At 43.9% G+C, this 12654-nt stretch overlaps 2 protein-coding genes across 4 annotated transcripts in view; one reads left to right on the top strand and one right to left on the bottom strand.

The window, feature by feature from the left end:
* LOC148089594 (phospholipid phosphatase 3-like) overlaps positions 1-3113 on the top strand; it is a 7629-nt gene extending 4516 nt beyond the window's left edge. Inside the window, exons 2-6 of the mRNA XM_087784533.1 lie at positions 354-511; positions 565-851; positions 928-985; positions 2337-2513; positions 2572-3113. Coding sequence (XP_087640659.1) covers positions 354-511; positions 565-851; positions 928-985; positions 2337-2513; positions 2572-2658 — 767 coding nt within the window. The 3' untranslated portion in view covers positions 2659-3113. The remainder of the gene's footprint in view (positions 1-353; positions 512-564; positions 852-927; positions 986-2336; positions 2514-2571) is intronic.
* A 1103-nt stretch (positions 3114-4216) lies between these two features.
* LOC148089593 (adhesion G protein-coupled receptor L1-like) overlaps positions 4217-12654 on the bottom strand; it is a 43709-nt gene continuing 35271 nt past the window's right edge. For 2 of the 3 annotated variants that reach the window (XM_087808454.1, XM_087808464.1), the window contains 8 exons: positions 12263-12329; positions 12100-12188; positions 8969-9137; positions 8751-8900; positions 8580-8676; positions 8402-8512; positions 8053-8076; positions 4217-7055 (listed from right to left, as the gene is read on the bottom strand). In XM_087808454.1, the coding sequence (XP_087664580.1) occupies positions 5074-7055; positions 8053-8076; positions 8402-8512; positions 8580-8676; positions 8751-8900; positions 8969-9137; positions 12100-12188; positions 12263-12329 (2689 nt within the window). In that variant the 3' untranslated portion in view covers positions 4217-5073. The remainder of the gene's footprint in view (positions 7056-8052; positions 8077-8401; positions 8513-8579; positions 8677-8750; positions 8901-8968; positions 9138-12099; positions 12189-12262; positions 12330-12654) is intronic. The other variant, XM_087808471.1, reaches the window with a different exon arrangement.

Genomic DNA, 12654 nt, shown 5'->3' with positions numbered 1-12654 from the left:
TAATAACCCTAAAACAATATTATTGGGTTTTGCTTCCAAAAGAAGACTGTTGTGTGTCTAATTTGTCATCTATAAATCCAACATTGTAGTCTTTTTTTGGTCCTACTTCCGATAACCCACAAGTACCTTTAGGTACCCGCGGCCTCACGTCCTTATTGTTTATATAGATGTTGAGGTACAAAGGGCCCTCAAATGGTTCAGTTGAAGATTCGTTCACTCACAAAGATGCTTTTAAAAAGTACTAGGCCTTTGCAGGATGTTAAGGTGTGACGCTACTTAGATGGTACCAGTTTTTGCTCTAGAACCTCCAGAGCAGCACCGACACTCCCTGAGTCTGTTTGTTTCTTCTCCAGCGTCCATTCCTTTCTTTGCGTGTGAACTGAAGGCGGTGAGTCCTTACAGAAGGGGGTTCATGTGTGGAGACGCAAGCATCGCGTACCCTTACCTGCACCGGGAGGCCATACCGGACGAAGTGCTCATCCTGGGCGGGATCGTCATCACAGGCCTGACGGTCAGTGACTGCTGGTCATTTACGTATCACTGTCTAAACTGGTGACGTCACAGATCGCCGTTGGTGAGTGTTACCGCGTCCGCTTCCGAGGCGTCAGCTCCAAGGCCTTCATCGGGAACGTCTACGTGTCCCGTCTCTACAAGGAGCTCGGCTGCTTCCTGTTCGGCTGCTGCGTCGGTCAGTCGCTGACCAACATGGCCAAACTCAGCGTGGGTCGCCTGAGGCCGCACTTCCTGTCGGTGTGCGGCGTCACGTACGCGTCACTCAACTGCACGCCAGGAACGTATGTGGCGACGGTGAGCTGTCGGGAATCGGACCATCGACTGGTGGAGGAGGCCCGGTGAGTCCAGAAGCTTCTCTCGCTGAACCAGGTGTTGCTTCTTGAACTTCTTTCTAAAGATCTTGTTTTTCTTTAGGAAGTCCTTCTTCTCTGGCCACGCCTCCTTTGCAATGTACACGATGCTCTATTTAGCGGTGAGATCTCACTCCCGTCAGAAAACGCACACACTTCACTCTCATTAGCGAGAGAACAGAGACGGCTTTGTTCCGATCTGAGACGAGTGTGACCTCGCCTCGCTGCTCTGATTGTTGTTGTTGTTGTGTGTGTGTGTATGTGTGTGTAGATTGTGGATCATTTAGCTGGTTCTGGGTACTTGTGTAGTTTAGCAGGGCAACTTGGTTCCTCATGAAAACTCCTATTTCCTCCCACTGTGGATCCCTACAAAGACTGTTTTTTATGCGTGTCTCCATATGTGTGTGACACTCTGGTTGATATGTGTGTGTGTGCGTGTGCGTGTGCGTGTGTGTGCCTATGTGTGAATGCGACTGTGTGTCTCATTGCGTCCGTCTCTGTGTCTGGTTGTGTCTATCTGTGTGTGTTCCTGTTTGTTTGAACATTAATGTGATTGTCTGTGTTTTAGTGTTGTGTGTATTTGTGTGTGCATGCACATCTGTTGTGTTCATCTGTCTATTTCTGTGTGAGTTTGTGTATGAGTGCCTGTTTGTTTTTGTGTGTCTCTAGATGTGTTTTTTATTTGTTTGAGTGAGTGCCTATTTGTGTATGTCTGTGTTTTTCTGTTTGTGTTCAAATGTGTGATTGTTTGCCTCTGACTGTTTGTGTAATCAACGTGTTTGTATGCATGTGTGTCCTTGCTTGTCTCTGTGTGTTTGCTTGAACATAATTTTGAGTGTCTGTGTGTTTGAATGCACAAGTGTCCATATCACTGTGTGTATATGTTTGTACATATACACACTCTGTGTGTCTTTGTGTGTCTGCCTGTGCTCATCTGTGAGTGTATATGACTGTGTTTCTTGTATTGATGTGTGTGCGTGTTTGTATTAAACGAATGTGAGCATCCGTGTGGGTGTGTTCATTTGTGTGATTGTGTCAGTCTGTTTGTTTGTGTTCATCTGTGTGTCTATGTCTGTATGCACGTGTGTGTCCGTGCTTGTTTGTGTGTGTTTGTTTGAACATGAATGTCTGTGTGTGTCTGAGTTTTTAGGTGTATATGAATGTGCAGGTATGCCTCTGTGTGATCAGTTTGTGTGTGTGTGTGTCGCCGACTGACAAACTTTCCAGGGTGTCCCCTGCATCCTACTCTAGGCAGCAGTGATAGAACTGACAATAAATGTATCCGTACAATTTGATACTTTTTAGGATTTGAAATAGCTTTGACCCTGAACCTTAGTTGATTTGCCTTAATCCTATAAGATACAGAAATGTAAGGAATAGTATTGTACTAACCTAGTTGATCTAGTGACCCAAAAGTTAAAATGAACGAAACGTTATATGTTTTACATGAAACTAAAGTGTGTGTTTCTGTAGTTCTATCTGCAGGCTCGGCTGACGTGGCGAGGAGCTCGAATGCTTCGGCCTCTGCTTCAGTTCTTCCTGGTTCTGCTGGCGGTCTACACCGGCCTGACACGAATATCAGACTACAGACACCACGCGTCTGACGTGGTGACGGGCTACATACAGGGAGCACTGACCGCCTACTGGGTGGTGAGTTCTAGTGACTCTCTTGTGTTGACTAGCTTTTAAGTGTCGTCACTTTTTACAGGCCTTCCACATCTCGTCCATGTTCAAAAGCGCCCGGTCACACCTCCCGCCTCTTCGGACCCTCGAGCCCCACCACACGATCTGCTGAAGCCGTATCCCTGTGAAAACCAGTGATGGGAAGGATGTGGGGGCATTTCCTGTGAAGTTAAACCACATACCTCGCTTGTAAATATCCTGAACGTGTAAAGCTCAGATCATGTAAATGTCCTTTTTTCACTTTCATGTAGCTGGGTTGTTAACCACTTTGTAGCCATCAAAAATGATGTGTATATATGTGCGTAAATTCATTCTTACACAAACACTGAATGTAACGAGTAACGAGAAAACATTAGTTGTTCTTGAATGTTAAACTGAATGACAATTATAACACAGTAATACACAGTGAATCTACGCGAGTTAAGCTTCTTCTTTGTCACTTTAGCTTCAGTATTTGCCATGAAAACTGTTGGTTTTTTTTCTACTCTGCACGTTCTGTAGACGTATAAAACATGTTCACACAACAGGCATAAATAATGCAAGAGTAATTAAAACTAAACCATCTAATGTGTCATCGGGGTAAAAATCTATCTTCAGATTTATGAATGAAATTCTTTTGAACAAAATATTCCCAAAATCATCTTATTGGCATTTTGGTCTGGACCATCTTCTACTGATTATCCTGGGCTTGACTTTTGGGGATAGTAGCGAGAGCAAAGAGGCCAAGACCCCATAAACCTAATTAGCTCTTCCATGTGAACACCAAGTTGACTTCGCCTGGTTTGTGTTGTGTTCCCACCAGCACGATGCGTCGAAGCAAACACTATTTTAAGAACCTTCTCCGCTCTGGTTCCAAGTGAGCTGAGCCAAGGTGACGTTGACTAACTGCCAGCCACAGATGGACCAGAGAGGTACATCACTTAAGGCTTATAAGGGCAACTCCTAACACAAGAGACAATCCCGCCATAAAAAAAACCCCAAAACTTAAAAGGTGTACAGTATGTCGGCCTGGAAAGTTGTTATGTGGTCCCTGGGCAAAGTCCTTTTTGTATCTGTTGGCCGGTTAAACATATCGCGCTGGAGTCGGACGGATCACCCCTTAATGAAATGTTGTGGCAGGAGGTCGCAAAGTTACACACGTCCTTGGGTCGTGTACAAAATAAAGTGAGCACTGTTTTGCAGCACTATGTTATGAAGGCCCCGCCAACCAGCAATAATCGAGTAGGACTGAGATGGTTTCTCTTACCAAGAGGCATCCATTGGTGGCCAACCCTGGAAAGGAAAACTATTTTGGCCGCATGTACCGTCGATCTTGTTCTTTGGGTCACTGTCAAAAGTTTTTGGCCACAGGTGAGATCCACACCATCAACAGGTGAATTCAGAGCTTTGCCTTTTAGCTCTCTGGCGCTGTCAAGATCCATCCATCTGATTAACACTTGACGACCCCAACATACTACCAGCCTGGACAGAACATAGATTAACTGATACTTGATACTGATACCCCAGTTGCGGATCTTCCCAGAGCTATCTTGAGGGGTCTACCCGAGGGAGCCAACGTTAGACTGTTCTTTTTTTAGGCAGTGTATTCGATGAATTGTGTCACTGCTAGTGTAGAAAATGACCTGTTTAAATAGAACCCAGTATTTTCGGTTCATTCACACACCTAAAAACACACAGAGAAACTTTTATTCCACATGTTAACTGTAACTTCAATAGCAATACAAGACAATCAGAACACTTGGGGTTGATATGTACAAGGGTCTCAGAGGGACGCAGAAAAGTTCTGAGGTTTCACATGATCGGTTTTGGAAGTCAAAAGTTAAGATGCCGGGGCAAAGCCCTTAGCAACAAGTTCCATCACCAACAGTTCATGGTGAGTGCGGACAGCAGACATTTTGGTCTTGGTGTGTATCAGGAGAAGATCCAAGAATCTAAAATCAGGAGGAAGGGGGTAAAGTCTCAAAGCCCCCATGAGTTTGATAAAACTTTTCACTGTGATACATTAATAATACAAGAATGATGTATATACACTATCTTTCAGACACACACACTCATGCTCATCAAGCTTTTCCCAGACACACTCACACACCTTTGCACTTTCCTCCTATGGTTTGCAGCCTCGCTAAGCCACTAGAAAGTCATGCACATGTTCTTGGAGAGGATTTTTTTTTTTGGCAACACACAAGTGTTTCTTTGACACACTGTTTGCTTGCTACGAAGAGGCCGATGGACTGACAGAAACTAAGGGGATGGGCTTAGAAGGAAGAGCTCAGGGGAAGCAGGAGAACACAGCAGGGACCAGGAAGAGAAAAGAGACAAGGAGGAGCCCAGATCGGATCATCAAGAAGTAACAAAACATGAGAAGGGGATCGTCTCGTGGTGATCAGGAGATAGAGTCCAGGAGGAGCGCTCCATTGTTATGTCTGGATTATTTTCTTGTTAAAAACACCACACTTCCATCACCGTTTGTAACACCATCGTCTTCTCCTCCTGCCTGGTGTCTATACCCCAATCACCACCGCCCTAGTCACAGGCTGGTCACCCGCTGCATCTGTCCGTCGTCGCCATCAGAGGTAGGTTCTGGCGTGTAGGCTGTGTCTCCGTTTGAGGCCATTTGCGGCGGCTGATAGAAGGTCTGCAGATGATTCGGCCGCGGGCCAAGGGGAGGGCGTCCCAGACTGTACGGAAGTTCCAAAGTGGGCTGCTGTGGCAGACCAGTCGGGCTGATGCCATCTTGACCATCAGGGCTGCTGTCTGGGTAAGATAGTGTTGGGGGCGAGTTGCGGGTGTAGAACCGAGGAGGCGAGCTGCTGCGGCTGTACACTTGAGGGGAATGACGGGAGTACATGTTGTTCGGGGGAGAGTTTGTATCACGGGGAGCAAAGACATTCATCGGGGGAGAGCTTCGGGGGAAAATACTGAGAGGTGGAGAGTGACAGTCTCCAGGATAAAGGGGTGAGGGGTTCGAATCTCTGGTGTAGATCGGTGAGGTCTCATGGTCGAGGTCAAGGTCAGGGGTCAGAGGAAGAGTAAAGCCGTCAGAATCCTCTCGTTCCACATGAAACGGCAAAGATCCTCTTTCTTTCCCTCTATTCCTCCCGTCATGACCAGTCTCACTGCTCTCAAACAGGAAGGACTCTTCCCTGTCAAGATCCCTCCCGCCTCGCCAGACATCCAGCGCTCGATCTTTCTGCTTCTCATTTTCACGCTCTATTCCTGATCTCCAATCGTCCCGCTCCTTCAAATACAAGTGTTCCTCCTTTTGTCTTCCAGATCCAGCCCTCCAGCCATCCACACCGAAATCATTTTTTTGGGTAATAAAAGTCTCTTGCTGCTCTGCCTCTGTCCCTCCTCGCCACACATCCAGCCTCCCATCTCTTTTCTCCAGCAGCATAGGTTCATCCCTTATTCTTTCCATCCCCCCCCTCCAATCATCAGTCTCCCCGTTTCTCTTTTGGGAGGTGAAAGACTCTTCTCGCCTCCCGTCGGCAGCTGTCCTCCAATCATCCATCATCCCATCCCTTTTTAGAAGGTAGGTCTCGTCCTTTTCCCTGTCATGGCCTCCTCTCCACGTGTCCACTGCAGCGTCCCTCTGCTTCATCAACAGCGGCTCCTCCAGGGCTTTGTAAAGTGGCTCGGCCTCTTGGGGTGGCGGAGGAGGAGGAGGAGGGAGAGGTCGGTCTCGGTAACGATCTCGATCTCTTTCACGGTCTCTGTCTGTCCCGAGGCTCGACTCTGCTGTGCTGCGGTGGCGGGACAGAGTTCCTGGGGTGCGGCTGAGTGTTGAGTAAGGACGTGCCTGAACATCCGGGGGTCTCGATTGCTGTCTCTCCAGCAGCCCGCGACGACCAAGTGTGCCTTGTAACTGCAACCTGTCGGCCTCTCTGAGAAGGTCACGGGAGTCCGAGTCGCCAGGAACACGTGAGTGTGACCAACCGTCCTGTAGCTGTGGTGTTGTGGCGTGATCTTGGGTATGGGCTATGGAATGTGTTTCGGTATCTGTGTGGTGCCTCATATGTGCCCATTGCTCCTGTGGGGTGGGCCGTGTGGTAGGCTGCATTGTGGCGGCCCAGACCTCTTGTGATGGATGGCCTTGTCGAGTCAGGGTGGCAGTGTGTGTGAGAGCTGCTCTGTCAGAATGGTGAGGCCTTGCCAGGCTTCCGTAGCGCTCTGGAGGAACTGGCATTTCAACCGAGGGCCTCAGGTTACTCTGCACCAGCTCTGAGATGATCATCTTCTCTAGCGCAGCAGCGTCACTGAGGTTACGACGCATTCCAGTTCCACTACTCAAATCTGAGGCGCTGTGAGGGGTGAGGAGACCGGGCGAGATATCATCTCCTCCCATCCCAACACCTCCCTCTCTCAGAAGATCCGTGCTGCCCACCACACCAGCCCGCGACCCTGGCGTGGACCCCAGACCGTGAAGTGTGAAGGTGTTTGGGGTGTAGCCTCCATTGAGACAAACACTGTCCAAGCCACAGGATTCCTGGCTTTGGGAAACTCCAACTTCTGAGGGAAGAAGAGAATGATTTCAAATAAAACATTGAGACAAACTCTCCTGACCGACATTTACATGAATGAAGATATGAATGAGTTTGGTGCTTTTGTGGGCTCTGGAAGATGTTTAATGTATACTCAAGTCATATTAACTATATATCTGTGGACTTTGGATGTCAAGATCCCCTTCATGGTTGGCAAACATAGGAATCGTGGACACAGCAGATACAATGACATTAGGAATGGACATGCCCACATGACCCCCTACCAGAGGCGAAGGTTTTTAAACGAAACCTTTAGGATCGATTGGTAATTGTGTCGCTGGGAAGCGATTTGTTTTCTGTGGTGTGCTTTAATTCAACTGGATTTATGAAGGCTCTCGCTGCTGCTCAACAAAAACACAATACTTGACTTCATATCCATCAAGTGGGTTGGAAGCTAAACCCAAGTATTCCCTTTTCCCTGCTAAAACACTGAGGTTTTTGAGGCCACTCAACGTGTGCTCGGATTTGTCTTTGATGTCCATGACATTTCTATTTTGAGTTTATTACAAATGTCTCCCCGCTTTATCCCTGAGGAGACCCCAGCCACCCTGTGGTGGATGAAACTAATATTGGTATCTGATTTTCTAGTCACTGCCTTAAGTTCGTGACCATAGGTTCGAAGATTGACCAGTAAGTTGAGGACACTGGAATGCTGTGACCGTGGCTGGTGGTTGGAACCACCAAGAGACAGAGGTCTGGGCCGTCTCAGTACTTTTCTAGTTATACCTATCATTGGAATATTCAGGTGACGGTTATTTTTCTATTAGAGTCCGGGACGGAGTAAAGTTAAATGATGAATAAGTGGAGTGATTAGATGTGAATGTGGATTAGTTAGACATTCTGGCAACCACTGTATGAAAGATGTAAATGTGTAAGCCTGGTTGACAATGTTTGTTTGAGATTATGGTCTGTAGGGAACCCAGCTGAACATGGTTTGAGTGAGCGCAGTGAGGAAGAGCTCGTACTCTGCTTGTTTCTGAAGGTTCCGACTGGTCCATGTGAAGACAGAGAGACAGAGAGGGAAAAGTACAACAAAAAAAACATTTAAAAAGACAAAAAACTCAAGTCTTAAGAAACTCAACATATCACACACAGTGGATCTTAACACAATCAACAGATAAAGAAAATCTACAAAAGACAAAAACATTTTAACGAAACGGAATAAAAATGCAGTTTGTTCACAATGCTTTTGGGAACATCTACCCCTCCTTTTTAAATGTTCAAGAAGATTAGCACATGGTTTACACATAGAAATCCTTCTAATCATTGTGGTTAAACAATCAGAGAATCCTCCATGAACGATGGGTGACCTACCTGAAGCAGTGAAGGGCTGACTGTACCCTTGAGCAAGCATGGTGTCGTAAGGAGACGCTCCTGCATGCGTTTGCAACACTGGATTGGTGAGGAAGTGATTCCCCAGAGCAGCTGTGGGGGTGAAAGACTTGGGTTTGAAACCTTGTCACACATTAAAATGACATTAAGTAATTGTGACCTCGGTTGAGAGTCGGAGTGTTATTGACGTCAGCAGCGATGAAGGAAGACTCGGTTTGTCTCCGGACCGTGTCGTTCCACATCCTCCGGATTCGACTCTGAACCACATAATTTGCTGAAAGTTAGCCGAGAGAACTGAGGGAAGCGAGAGATCCAGAGTCTAGAAGAGAACCTGTCTGTTGGCCGTTGCTCTGCGGTTCTGGCTGCTGGTGTAGCGGCTGTTGGAGCGAAGAGCGGCGCCTTTCACGGAGTCCGGAGAGCTGGTGGTGGAGGAGGCGCAGCACTGGGAGAGACGCAGGCACCGACCGTAGTCCTTCTGACCCTGCAGGCCGGAGAACCGACATCGTTCATCTCTGATAACAACCAGCAAGGCATCTTAAAGGGGCCGACCTTTCGGGCGAGGGTGCAGTGCAGGATGGTGATGAGCAGAGCCTGCGCCGTGTTCAGGGAGGCGAAGAGGTAAGCCAGGAGGAGCGACGGCGCCGCCAGGAACATCAGGCCAGACGACCAGTTGACGCTCTGCAGGAACAGCAGCGTCAGGGAACCCACCGCCCACGCCCTGGCAACAGAGTGAGGAGACTCAACGAGCAGAACTTTCCACAGATTGATACAATTTCAGCGAAAATGGACGAAATTAGTACACAAATAATTTATTGTTATTTACAAGAAAACGTAATTTTTTATAATTACTCCATATCCTTCATCATGTACCTAAATTGCCACAAAATTACGAGGAATTTAAATATTTGATTAAAATAAAATATTTTTAGTGTCAGTTTAGATCAGTCATTTTGAAGGACAATAAATGAATCAATGTAGAACAAGTAAAAATATAAATGTCGAAATAAATAAACAAAGCTCTGTTTTTATTTTAGTCGTTGTTGTGACATTAATGTGCATTTATACATTTATTTACTCATATCTTTAAACGTTTTGGTTAATGAACATATAAGGAATGTTTGAAATGTTGAAATTACTTAAAACTACCAAAATGAATAATAAGTGAAATATAAAAATACGTGAATAAATAAGTGTATATAAAAATATAAACCACAAATAATACATTTTATAAAGTGTGGCAGGAGACCACGGGGCAGACCTGTAAATTCATGTGTGGTATTTTATTCAAGCTAGAGATGGATTAGAAGCATTACAGGCGAAGCAAACTAGATCTAAAATAGGCTTTTGTTCAGGCAAAAGTAAACATTTTTTAAACTCATGTCAAGTGCAGTTAAGGTAATGAAGAAGAAAAAGATAACAACCGAATAAAGGAGATGAAATCAGTGGACGGGCCTGACAACCATCTTAGCGGCAATTAATCAAACCGACGGTGATTTGTTTCTGTTCCAGATAAGTTCCTGGTGTCAACGAGGCTCACATAAATTAGCATTGATGCCGGTAAAATAGAAATACAGTTAGCATTTAGCTTCATTAGCATGTATTTTATTTTACCATACATCTTATCATGCAGGTAGTTTGCATTACTTTCTAACGTTTATTAACATGAAGCTAACATGAGCGTGTAGCATACTTTAGCACGTAGTTTGCATTACTTTCTAGCGTTTATTAACATGAAGCTTACATGAGCATGTAGTATACTTTAGCAGCTAGTTTGCATTACTTTCTAACGTTCATTAACATGTAGCTTAAATGAGCGTGTAGCATACATTAGCAGCTAGTTTGCATTACTTTCTAACGTTCATTAACATGTAGCTTACATGAGCGTGTAGCATACATTAGCAGCTAGTTTGCATTACTTTCTAACGTTCATTAACATGTAGCTTACATGAGCGTGTAGCATACTTTAGCACGTAGTTTGCATTACTTTCTAGCGTTCATTAACATGTAGCTTACATGAGCATGTAGCATACTATAGCACGTAGTTTGTATTACATTCTAAAGTTCATTAACATTAAGCTAACATGAGCATGTAGCATACTTTAGCACGTAGTTTGTATTACTTTCTAGCGTTCATTAAAATTAAGCTTACATGAGCGTGTAGCATACTATAGCAGCTAGTTTGCATTACTTTCTAGCGTTCATTTACATAAAGCTAACATGAGCGTGTAGCATACTTTAGCATGTAGTTTGCATTACTTTCTAGCGTTCATTAACATGAAGCTTATATGCGTGTGTAGCATACTTTAGCACGTAGTTAAAATTACTTTCTAGCGTTCATTAACATGAAGCTTACATGAGCATGTAGCATACTTTAGCAAGTAGTTTGCTTTACTTTCTAGCATTCATTAACATGAAGCTCACATGAGCGTGTAGCATACTATAGCAGCTAGTTTGCATTACTTTCTAGCGTTTATTTAGATGATGCTAACATGAGCGTGTAGCATACTTTAGCATGTAGTTTGCATTACTTTCTAGCATTTATTAACATGAAGCTTACATGAGCGTTTAGCATATTTTAGCAGCTAGTTTGCATTACTTTCTAGCTTTCACTAGCATAAAGCTAACATGAGCGTGTAGCATACTTTAGCAGGTAGTTTGTATTACTTTCTAGCGTTCATTAAAATGAAGCTTACATGAGCGTGTAGCATACATTAGCAGCTAGTTTGCATTACTTTCTAATGTTCATTAACATGTAGCTTACATCAGCATGTAGCATACTTTAGCACATAGTTTGCATTACTTTCTAGCGTTCATTAACATGTAGCTTACATGAGCATGTAGCATACTATAGCACATAGTTTGTATTACATTCTAAAGTTCATTAACATTAAGCTAACATGAGCATATAGCATACTTTAGCACGTAGTTTGTATTACTTTCTAGCGTTCATTAAAATGAAGCTTACATGAGCGTGTAGCATACTATAGCAGCTAGTTTGCATTACTTTCTAGCGTTCATTTACATAAAGCTAACATGAGCGTGTAGCATACTTTAGCATGTAGTTTGCATTACTTTCTAGTGTTCATTAACATGAAGCTTATATGCGTGTGTAGCATACTTTAGCACGTAATTAAAATTACTTTCTAGCGTTCATTAACATGAAGCTTACATGAGCATGTAGCATACTTTAGCAAGTAGTTTGCTTTACTTTCTAGCATTCATTAACATGAAGCTCACATGAGCGTGTAGCATACTATAGCAGCTAGTTTGCATTACTTTCTAGCGTTTATTTAGATGATGCTAACATGAGCGTGTAGCATACTTTAGCATGTAGTTTGCATTACTTTCTAGCATTTATTAACATGAAGCTTACATGAGCGTTTAGCATATTTTAGCAGCTAGTTTGCATTACTTTCTAGCTTTCACTAGCATAAAGCTAACATGAGCGTGTAGCATACTTTAGCAGGTAGTTTGTATTACTTTCTAGCATTCATTAAAATGAAGCTTACAGAAACATGTAGCTTTTATTACCATTCAGCTAACATTAGCATGTAGCTTACATTAGCCTGCAGCTTATATCAATTTGTATTTACATGTATCTGGTATTAGCATGTAGCTCAGATAAGCACGTGTTTTATGTTAGCATGTAGCTTACATTTGAAAGTAGTTAAAACACATACCTCAGGTTGTCATGGCGACTGGAGTCTGGTTTGAGGGCGGCGGTGCTGTGCATCTTGTGTAAAGTCATCACCAGAATCACCAAGTTCAACTGGAAAGAGAGGAAATTGTCTTTTTTGTCTCTCCTTCGTTCATGATTTGAGACTATTTTCAACAAAGTGTTACCGTGATGATGACGGATGCCGGACCCAGGAAGCTCCAGATGAAGTAGTTGTCAGCACGAAGCCAACATCTGCCAAAGATTCAAGATGTGTTCACTTGATGTAACAACTCTGCCAGCATTTAATGATGATTCTCACAGTCCTTATCTACCTTTTCTTTTACCTTAAATAAAGGATCAACCGATGCTTTCAATTGATTAAGATCTTTAATCAAGATTAACTGCACGACATCTCATAGTTAACTAGAGATTAATAACAATTTTTGCAATTGTTTTAAATTTAAATGAAAGTGAGATCTGAGATAAACACAGAAGAAAACATACATACAAACATAAGGTTTGCAACGTAGTCATAAACACTTTCCATGCTTCAATATGTTTGCTTACACCCTCTCAG

This window comes from Callionymus lyra, chromosome 1, assembly GCF_982586985.1.
Source record: "Callionymus lyra chromosome 1, fCalLyr1.hap1.1, whole genome shotgun sequence".
In the NCBI taxonomy this organism is placed as follows: Eukaryota; Metazoa; Chordata; class Actinopteri; order Syngnathiformes; family Callionymidae; genus Callionymus; species Callionymus lyra.
Note: the sequence above shows the minus strand (reverse complement) of the source record. Positions and strands in the feature narration are given on the sequence as shown.